A 9,683-nucleotide genomic window follows, 5' to 3' on the forward strand; every position below is an offset into this window, starting at 1 on the left:
GAGCTCAGAGCCGAGTCCCCAGCCAGCAGTGGGAAACCTGTGTGCCCACCCTGCCCCCAGAACTGTCAAAAAGCCAGTCCTTGGGGACATCGGGTACCTTAAGTGGGGGGAAGGGTGGGACTAAAAACAGGAGGACTGTGGAAATTTACTGCGTAAGGAACCCCGACTCTCGGACCCCATCCCCCACTAGTCCTAGGGAGGCATTGCCCTGCCCCTCGCCAGCGGGAGACTGGGGTCTGCGGAGGGTAAAATGGGCTCTCCTGGCACAAGCGGGGACACGGATTTTGAGCCCAAAGCAAGGAGTATTAAGTGAAACTTTGCATATTGAATGCGGAGACCCGCAGGCCTGATCCCCAGCTCAAGCTGTCAGAACATCGGTCCCACACCATCCAGGTGGGAGTTAGGGAGAGTGGTGTCTGGGAAACCTGACTGGCCCGAGACAAAACTTCAGTGACTCAGTAATCACACCCCCTGTGCTGAAGGCCGAGTTGACAAGTCCTACCTGTGGACACAGCTGAGTGTCCCCGCACGCCTCAGAAGATCTCTGACCTGGAACCCTCACCTGTACAAACAGAAAGAGCGACTTGGAACCGGAAACTATGCAGAGAAACTGTAAGGCAGCCCCTGTGAGTGAGGGAGTGCTGTGGATAGTGGTGACAAGCAAGAAAACCAGAGTATCCGCCTCAAAACCTACCATCTGAGTAACAGGCCTTCGAGAAGAGAGAACCTGAAAATGGGGAGGAGAAAATCCTCAAAGAAATCGTTAGGGAAATGTCCCCACACCAAAGAGCATGAGCTTCCGGATTGGAAGGCCCCGGAGGGTGTCCGAGTCAGTGGGTAGGAGCCGGTCCGCCCCGATCCACATCACGAAGAATATTTCAGAGCAGGTCACACGAGCAGGACGAGGCACCGAACGGCAGCAGCAGAGGCTGGACGTGGGGCAGCGCCTGTCCGCTCCGAAAGGAGCGCTGTCGGCTGAGGGTCCCATGCCTGCCCAGCCTCACATGTGACAATAGAGTGAAGATGGTTCGGACTGTGTGAGATCTTACCCAGTTTGCTTCCCACGCATCTTTTCCCGGAAACCCCCCGGAAGAGGTCCTTGACTAAAAGGAGAGAGTAAAGCGACAAGGAGGCAGACTGAGGTTCCAGCGCCTGCCAGGTAAAGGCTCTCCAGGACCGGAGGTGTGGTCCCACGACGTCACCTGTTCACGGGTCCGAGAGCAAACAGCCAGAGACAGAGAGGCGCAGAGCCGTCTGGGAGGAAGCCCAAGGACTGCCAGCAGCGCTCAGCCCAAAAGCCAGCGCGGGAGGGCTGAAAAGGGGCGTTCTTCCCTTCCCCTTTATCTATCTATCTCTATATATCTATATATCTATATCTATTTTATTGGGGAATCTGGGGAAGGGGAACAGACAAGTTGCTGTCCTTTTGTTCCTCAGTCTAGTTGTGGAGGACGTTGCTTCACTGGCCCATGTTGGTATTATCATTGTGCTCTTCCCGGGTGAGGCAGTCGCTCGCTGGCCATTGGACAGCCGCTCACGGTAGCTCACAGCAAACCACTGCAGCCTACGCCGTCGCCGGCGACTCACGGCAGCCCAGCTCCAGGTTGAGCTGTTGTTCACCATCTTAGCTGTAGAGGGCACAGCGTCACTGGCCCTCATGTGGGATCCGAGCCGGGGCCCTGCTGCTCAGAGCTGGCGTCCCAAGCCAGCTCTTAACCAACACGCCACTCGGCCAGCCCCCTTTATATTTTTATGTAATGTTTGAGTCTTGACTATAGCGTGTATTACTTTTCTGATTTTTTTTTTTTAAAGAAAGAAACTACACTCCCTCCAGTGGAACATCTCCAATCTTTAAATCCTCCAGCCAACCTTCCCTGGTGATTTTAGGGTTACACTTTCTTACTGTGGGAAAGTCTGTGACTTGGGAGGAATGTTGTTTGAGCAAGGAGGACTTGAGGTGAAGTCCCCCCCACTTGTTTCAGCAGCAGGCTTGCCGTGAACGTAGGACAGAGAGGTTTTCCTCGGCGTGGTGGGCTGCAGCAGCCCTTCTCGTCAGGGGCCCTTCCGTAAGACCTTGATTGCCAGCAGGAGAGCTCAGGTGGCAGGTTCGGTGCCACTGGCTTCCTCTGTCTTTGACCCAAGACCGTTTGCTGTGAATACCATGTTTGCCAGAGAGCGCGCCTTGACCCAGAAGAGCTGCTAGGACCGGAAAACTTGAATCACGGCCACATTTCATAGTAATATAATCGAAACTGCTCTGGCCTCTCAGTGTGCTAGAAGTGCTCACTGCTGAGCAGCAAGCCCCATGGGCAGCCAGCCCCCCGTTCCCGGCACACGAACCAAGGGAGGCCAGCTGGGGTCCGGGCCAGGACTCAGAAGGCTCATATGTCTGATTTTGGTTCCACGATAGGAAACTCAAAATACATCAAAGAGAAATTTTCCAGATTCTAGCTAATTCACAGAAACTGTCTTCAGCCTCTGTGGTCCTTGCACACGGGCAAAGCTGATATACAAGCCTGTGAACCCGGGCACGAGAATGTCGAGAGGAATTCCCGCGGGCAGGCGGGCACGGACACTCGGGGAGCAGCCTCCTGAAGTCCTGTGCTCAGCGGGTTCTGAAACCTGAGTGAAGCCTGAAGACCTTTCTAGGGTCCAGAAGGGAGTCACAGAAATGGTGAACAGCTTAGAAAGCAGGACCTTTGAAGAAAGGTTGTCGGAGACAGACTTTGAGGAACTAATGTGGGATCACAGAGAAACCGGCGAACAGCAAGCACGGCCAGAGCGAGAGGGGCCGGGCACAGTGGACAGGAGGCCGCTTGCCTCGCATGTTCAACACTTTCTGACCGTGACCTTGCTCTGACAATGAAGAGCCGGGGGAATGGGCCGGGTCCCAGCGACACCAAGGCAGAGGCTGTGCCGAGCCGCTTAGCACGCAGAGCAGGCTTCTTTGTGAAAAGACACATGGACACGGGGCTTTGACAGCAGCCTCTCCCAGACACCACACACCGGCGACCCCAAGTGGCAGCAGGAAAGGGGGTATTCCCACAGCTGGCCCTGTGCGTGGCCCCGCCGGAGGTGTGGGTCCCTGTGCGGTCTGCGGGGCTCCGAAGCAGGTCCTGATCCCAGGGGAGGCGAGCTGTGTCAGCGGGGACGAGAAGTGACAAGCCTGAGTGGTTCTGGGGAAGAGAAAGCCTTTCCCGGCCTTGTTTAAAAAATGACGTAGAAAAGGGAGGGGAGACACCGCAAGCACGTCTGAACATGAGCGAAGGCCTGGCGGTTAGAGGTGTGGAGGCTGTTTCCAGGGAGGAGAGGCTGGTTTGTGTAACTGGGTCCACCTGAGAGTTACCTGTCTTTATAATGGACCTCTCTGTTGAGATAGCAGCTCTTTCCACATGAAGACAGGCTCCTCCTGTAGAAGAACATGCCAAACGAGGCAGTTTACGTCACTTGAGTGGCCTGCACTCCCGGGCCTAACCCCCAATCCTTCTCCTTCGGGCCAGTGTGACCCCTCCCGCCTGGGCGCCGGCTAACCCTTCTCTCTCCCGTCCTGCAGCTGGGATGAGAGCAGCTCCATCAGCAGCGGGCTCAGCGACGCCTCGGACAACCTCAGCTCGGAAGACCTCAACGCCAGCTCCTCTCTCACCTCCCTGCCGACCACCCCCACCGCCTCTCGCAGGAACTCGACGATCGTGGTACGTGGCCTTGCAGATGCCCGGGCCACCGTGTCACGACGAGGCCCGGGGCAGCTGGGGCAGTGCCTGTGTGCGCGCACGCTCACCCACTCCGTGGCATTGGCGCCCACGTGGCTCGGCCAGGCCCTCTTAGAGCTGGTGGGAAGACCCCTGGGGCTGCCAAGCCGGTCACCTGGCACATTAGCTCTTGTCCTGGTGGGCAGCGCCCATGTTTGGCGCTCACACCAATTTGGAGTGAAAAGAAACCCAGGGATGCGATGCGTGTGATGTCCTCTCTGGCACCCTCGAGCATGGGTGGGAACGCGGGGTTGACTAGACTCTGGGAGGGACAGGGCTCCCGGCCCCCCACCCCCAGCCAGCGTCTTATGCTGCTCCTCTCTGCAGCTGCGCACAGACTCCGAGAAGCGCTCCCTGGCAGAGAGCGGGCTGAGCTGGTTCAGTGAATCGGAGGAGAAGGCCCCCCAAAAGTTGGAGTACGACAGCGGGAGCCTGAAGATGGAGCCCGGGAGCTCCAAGTGGCGGAGGGAGCGGCCTGAGAGCTGTGACGACGCATCCAAAGTCGGAGAGCTGAAAAAGCCCATCAGCTTGGGACACCCTGGGTCCCTGAAGAAGGGCAAGACCCCGCCCGTGGCGGTCACCTCCCCCATCACTCACACAGCCCAGAGTGCCCTCAAAGTTGCAGGTGAGCCCGGAGTGATGGACGGGGCAGGGGCAGAGGCAGAGGCCTGCGTCTTCGGCTGCTCCTCCCCTGTGGTCCCTGACCCCGGGGTGACAGCACACGCTTGCACGCTGCTCTGGCACGCGTCCTCTGTCTCACAGCAGCCCCGTGAGTTAGCAGCACTGGTTACCATGTCCCTATGTGGACATGAAGTCCCAGAGGCTCAGTGTGAGCCAGAGCCCACGACTAAGGCGAGCAGAGAGGCGAGGGTGCTGTGTCCGGGACCGCAGCCTGCAGACACCCCCACTCCCGGTTTTCCTTCCTCACCCCCACACGTCTGGCTGTGTACCGCGACACTCGCTTGACATCCCAGGGAGGCCCTGGGAAAACGAGACGTCAGACCTGTGTCGCCCGCAAAGGCCCCTGGGGGACTTTCGCCCTCGTCCGTGTTTCCCTCTGGCCCCCAGTCATCAGTGGTCCGTTTGCCTCCCTCCTCTGTTCCCTCCCCGACCAGTCATTACACGCACTTCCTTCTCGATCATCCTTGTGCTTCCTCTGCCGTTTTAACCAAAATGGAATATTCTATTCTGGAAGCAGGACACAACAAAGAACAAAACAAAAACCCTAAGCCCCTCCCACCCAGGGTCCCTGCCCTCGGACAAGAGATGTCACCAGCTTCTGGAGTGGCCGGTCACGCCGGTCCCTAAAACACACTGACACACGCAGGGAAAAAAGAAGGGATTGTCGCGTCGGTGGCGGCTTCAGCCCCCCTTTCCTCCCGCCCTGCCTCTCCCAGGTAAACCTGAAGGCAAAGCCACGGACAAGGGCAAGCTGGCCGTGAGGAACACCGGGCTGCAGCGCTCCTCCTCCGACGCCGGCCGGGACCGCCTGGGTGACGCCAAGAAGCCGCCCTCGGGCATCGCCCGGCCCTCCACCTCGGGCTCTTTCGGCTACAAGAAGCCTCCTGCCACGGGCACAGCCACCGTCATGCAGACTGGGGGCTCGGCCACGCTTGGCAAGGCCCAGAAGTCCTCGGGCATCCCTGTGAAGCCAGCGAACGGGCGCAAGACCAGCCTGGACGTGTCCAACAGCGCGGAGCCCGGCTTCCTGGCCCCGGGAGCTCGCTCCACCATCCAGTACCGCAGCCTGCCCCGGCCGGCCAAGTCCGGCTCCATGAGCGTGACCGGTGGGAGGGGCGGGCCGCGCCCTGTCAGCAGCAGCATTGACCCTAGCCTGCTGGGCGCCAAGCAGGGGGCCCTCACGCCATCCAGACTGAAGGAGCCTTCCAAGGTGGCCAGCGGGCGCGCCACGCCAGCCCCTGTCAATCAGACAGACCGGGAAAAGGAGAAGGCCAAAGCCAAGGCGGTGGGCCTGGACGCAGACAGCATCTCCCTCAAGAGCATCAGCTCCCCGGAGACCACGCCCAAGAACCCAGCCGGCCATCCCCCGGCCAGCAAGTTGGCAGAGCTGCCACCAACCCCCGTCAGGTACCCACGGCGGTGGCTTCCCCGTCTGTCCGCTCTGACGTCCTCCCCGACCCCGCACTGCTCAGGATGTGACGGTGGCCCGTCTGGGCTTCTCTGGGCCTCGTCCCTGTCGCCCGGGGGCCCCTGATGCTGGTTCCTCCTTGTCCCACTTTCAACACTGTTTCCTGAAGTCACCTTGTTTGGGCTGTTCCCAGCCCAGCGTTCACCTTCTTCAGCGCTCCTAAAGGTGGTTTCGCTGTGTGTATACACACACACACACACACACACACACACACACACACACACACACACACACACACACACACACACACACACACACACACACACACACACACACACACACACACGTGTCTCCCATACGTGCACGTGCGCTGTCCCCACCACTAAGACTTGAAGGGGCCGCATGGCACGTATTGGAGTTCCCTCCATGTCTCGCCGTCACTGGGAAGGGCCCCGGAGGAGGGCGTCTGGGTCTCCTCTGCCTCTCGCTCTCTCGCTGTGCCTTTCTCAGCACTTCCTTCTCTCATCTCCTCTCTCAGGGCCGCAGCAAAGAGCTTTGTCAAGCCGCCCTCGCTAGCCAGCCTGGACAAGGTCAACTCCAACAGCCTGGACCTGCCGTCGTCCGGTGACCCTCACGCTCCGAAGGTCCCTGATCTGCACGCTGCCAGCTCAGCCGCCGGGGGCCCCCTGTCTTCTTGCTTCACCCCCAGCCCGGCCCCCATCCTCAATATCAATTCAGCCAGCTTCTCTCAGGGCCTGGAGCTCATGAGTGGGTTCAGCGTCCCCAAAGAGGCCCGCATGTACCCCAAACTCTCAGGCCTGCACAGGAGCATGGAGTCCCTCCAGATGCCGATGAGCCTGCCCAGTGCCTTCCCCAGCAGTTCCCCCATCCCCACCCCACCTGCCCCACCGGCCGCGCCCCCCCAGGAAGACACAGAAGAGCTGACCTGGAGCGGAAGCCCCCGAGCTGGGCAGCTGGACAGGTGGGTGGACAGAGGCAGGGCTGGGCCCGAGTCTACCCCGTGCCGCCTCACACTGCCGTTAGTAATGCCGCCACACGCGTGATGGCCACCTCGACTTTCCATTTCATACGCAGTACGCAGTTTCATTGGCTCCACAGCTCCGCAAAGTAGCCAGGATGTTTTTCGTTTTTGAGTTCTTCTCCTCATCTTAGAAATAGGGAAACCCATGCATAAAGGTGTGAAATGACATAGGCAAGGTTACATCGGTGCTCTGACTCCAAAGCTTTTGCTCCCTAGACCGAAATCATGTCTATTATATCATGTCCTGGTCGCCACCGACCGTCACGTGACCTTCTCAATAGCTAACCTCACTCTGATTCCTAATCAGAGAGAAGCATTCAACATTTCAGGTAAATTTCTCACGTTGTGAGGCAAGAGGCTGCAGCTGCCTTCTTAGGTTTGTAGGCACAAAGGGGCCCGCAGCCCGAGGTCCTGTGTTCAGGTGGCGCGTCCCTCCGACCTAGGATCCCAAACTCTAGTTTCTAAGATGTACCCACACGCTCCTTTTTTTTCTTCTTTCCCTCCACAGTAATCAGCGGGACCGAAACACTCTGCCCAAGAAAGGTCTCAGGTAACCCTGGCACGTGCTTTTCCTCCTACCCCCGGGCTGTGGTCTGCGTGGAAACCGTCAGGTGGCCTCTCCAGGCCCTAGTTATGGCTTTGGTGATGCTTGTGCGGAGTGGCTGTGTGTGGTTCCAGGTGTCTCCCTCCCAGCACCCTGCCCACGCTTCCTTAGGTCTGCGTCAGCCTCAGAGCCTCTGGTGACAGAGGACAAACGAGTCTGCACACGGGACTCACACCTCACCTGTGCCCACCTGTGCTCTCCCAACCCTGGCCGAGCCTCCTTTCTGTCGCTTTCCTCCCCCAAAGTCTACGGGAGAGCAGGGGCCTCTGGGGCCGTCCAGACGGGGCGAGGGACACAGCCAGGCCTCCACTGTTACTGTAGCATCAAGTCCCCAGTCAGGTGACTCCTGCCGCCTGAGAACCACATTCGGGATCAGAAAGCTCTGTCCTGAGGTCCAAGGAGACCTGCTGGTGCCTTCTCTGTCACTTCAGGCCCCACCTCAGGGACCCCGTAGAGGGTCCTGCTGGTCCTGCAGCCCCCCTCACGGGCTGGGAGAGGACGCCGAGTTGCCCTGCTTTCTTCCTGCTGGGGGCACCCCCGTCGGCTCCTCGTCTCCTTTGTCCTGCCTCGGAGCCTGCACACCGTCCCGCCCTCTGGCACCAGTCTGTGGGGGCCCAGACTGAGTGCTGCTGCCTCCGACAGGCACCAGCTCCAGTCCCAGGAGGACGGCAAGGAGAGACGACACTCCCACACCATTGGTGGGCTGCCCGAGTCGGACGACCCGTCGGAGCTGCCTTCGCCTCCTGCGCTGTCCATGTCCCTGAGTGCGAAGGGCCAGCTTACCAACATAGGTCAGTGTCGTCCGTCACCCGCGGTGGCGTGGGGGGAAGCAGGCCTCACCTGCAGGCTGAGGCAAGCCAGCTGGGCTTGGGTTTCACCTCCTGTTGGACTCTCACTGTATTGGGTTGCCGCATGGTGCCTCAGTTGACCCATCCGACTAAGGCTGAAGCCAAAGTGCCCCAAGACCTGAACTGCAGAGTGGCCCCTGAGCACACGCTGTGGGGCCCCGGTAGCATCGGCGGGTCTGAGCAGAGGCGTTGGAAAGCCATAAACCGAGGCTGCGGGCAGTGGCTGCCAGAGTGGGGCCTGCGCCCAGCCCTGCCGGGATGGGGGAGGGGTCTGCCCCCAACCCAGAAAAGCCCAGACGCCCCAGGGCGTGGCAGGGCCGGGGCCCTCCTAGCCCGGCAGGCACAGCAGTGGCCACGCCCTTCCGAAGGCCGAGGAAGGGCTCCGAGAGAAGGAAGGGGCCGAGTCAGAGGCCCAGGCGCAGGGCCTGGAGCGCACCTGCCCGGCTTCTAGACGCGGGCGGGATCGGCCCAGCGGGACCCCTTTGGGACAGGCCTGTGTGCTGGCTGAGCCTCTAAATTCACGTCCTCTAAGAGGGAAGGAAGCAGTCAGGGAAGAACGACGACCTGTAATGTCCTGCGGGGGACTTGGGGGGGAAACTAGAAATCAGGATACTTTGCCTAGAGTAGAGAACAGCTCTTAAGGATAGTCATCTGGTCCCTGAAGGGATGGGTCCAGCTTGTGCTCTGCCTCCACGGAGAGCCGAGCGAGAGGAAACGCTCTGCGTGCCGGGCGAGGGGCTGGGCGAAGCGGTGATGACCACCCGCGCTCGGGCAGGCTGCAGACATGTGTGCAGTCCTGTCCCGCACAGGTGGCTACGGACACACCAGCGTCCACCTGCCCAGCTGGTGCAGGGCAATGGCCCAGGGCTGCATGTGGACGGTCGTGAGGCCGTCACCCCTGCAGGGGCGACGGGCGGCGGGCTCTGCAGGCCACAGGGACCACCGAGCCTGACCTGACGGTCACCCAGGGGAACGCTGGGCCCCGCGGGCCTTGGCTTCTTGCCGCTTAGAGTGGGCAGTGCCCGGGACGGCACTGCTTGGTAGGGAGCACCTCCCGCAGTGCCGAGCCCCCTTCTCCAGCGGGCCCCTCCCAGCATTTGGAGCTGAGTCTTGGTCTGAACCCCCTTCCGGCCAGCTGCCGGGCGTGTGTTAGCGAAGGGAACCGCAACAGCCCGGCTCGTGGGCACATCTGGGTGATGGGACGGTTTGGGGAAAACTGCCCCCTCCCCCCAGCCCGGCCTCCGAAAGCGACGCGTCAGAGCGCGCAGGCCTGAGGGAAGGCCTGTCCGGTGGCAGCGCTGTCCACCCCGGATTCCAGACCGCAGGGCCCTCTCCCTCGGAGCATGAGCCC

At 60.5% G+C, this 9,683-nt stretch overlaps 1 protein-coding gene across 3 annotated transcripts in view; it reads left to right on the forward strand.

Annotated features, from left to right (window-relative positions):
- Positions 1–9,683, forward strand: part of NAV1 (neuron navigator 1) — a 195,497-nt gene that overhangs the window by 160,800 nt on the left and 25,014 nt on the right. For all 3 annotated transcript variants that reach the window (XM_019638044.1, XM_019638045.1, XM_019638046.1), the window contains exons 7-12: positions 3,554–3,692; positions 4,077–4,374; positions 5,147–5,837; positions 6,377–6,820; positions 7,389–7,430; positions 8,127–8,275. In XM_019638044.1, the coding sequence (XP_019493589.1) occupies positions 3,554–3,692; positions 4,077–4,374; positions 5,147–5,837; positions 6,377–6,820; positions 7,389–7,430; positions 8,127–8,275 (1,763 nt within the window). The remainder of the gene's footprint in view (positions 1–3,553; positions 3,693–4,076; positions 4,375–5,146; positions 5,838–6,376; positions 6,821–7,388; positions 7,431–8,126; positions 8,276–9,683) is intronic.

Source organism: Hipposideros armiger, unplaced genomic scaffold (assembly GCF_001890085.2).
Source record: "Hipposideros armiger isolate ML-2016 unplaced genomic scaffold, ASM189008v1 scaffold_37, whole genome shotgun sequence".
NCBI lineage: Eukaryota > Metazoa > Chordata > Mammalia > Chiroptera > Hipposideridae > Hipposideros > Hipposideros armiger.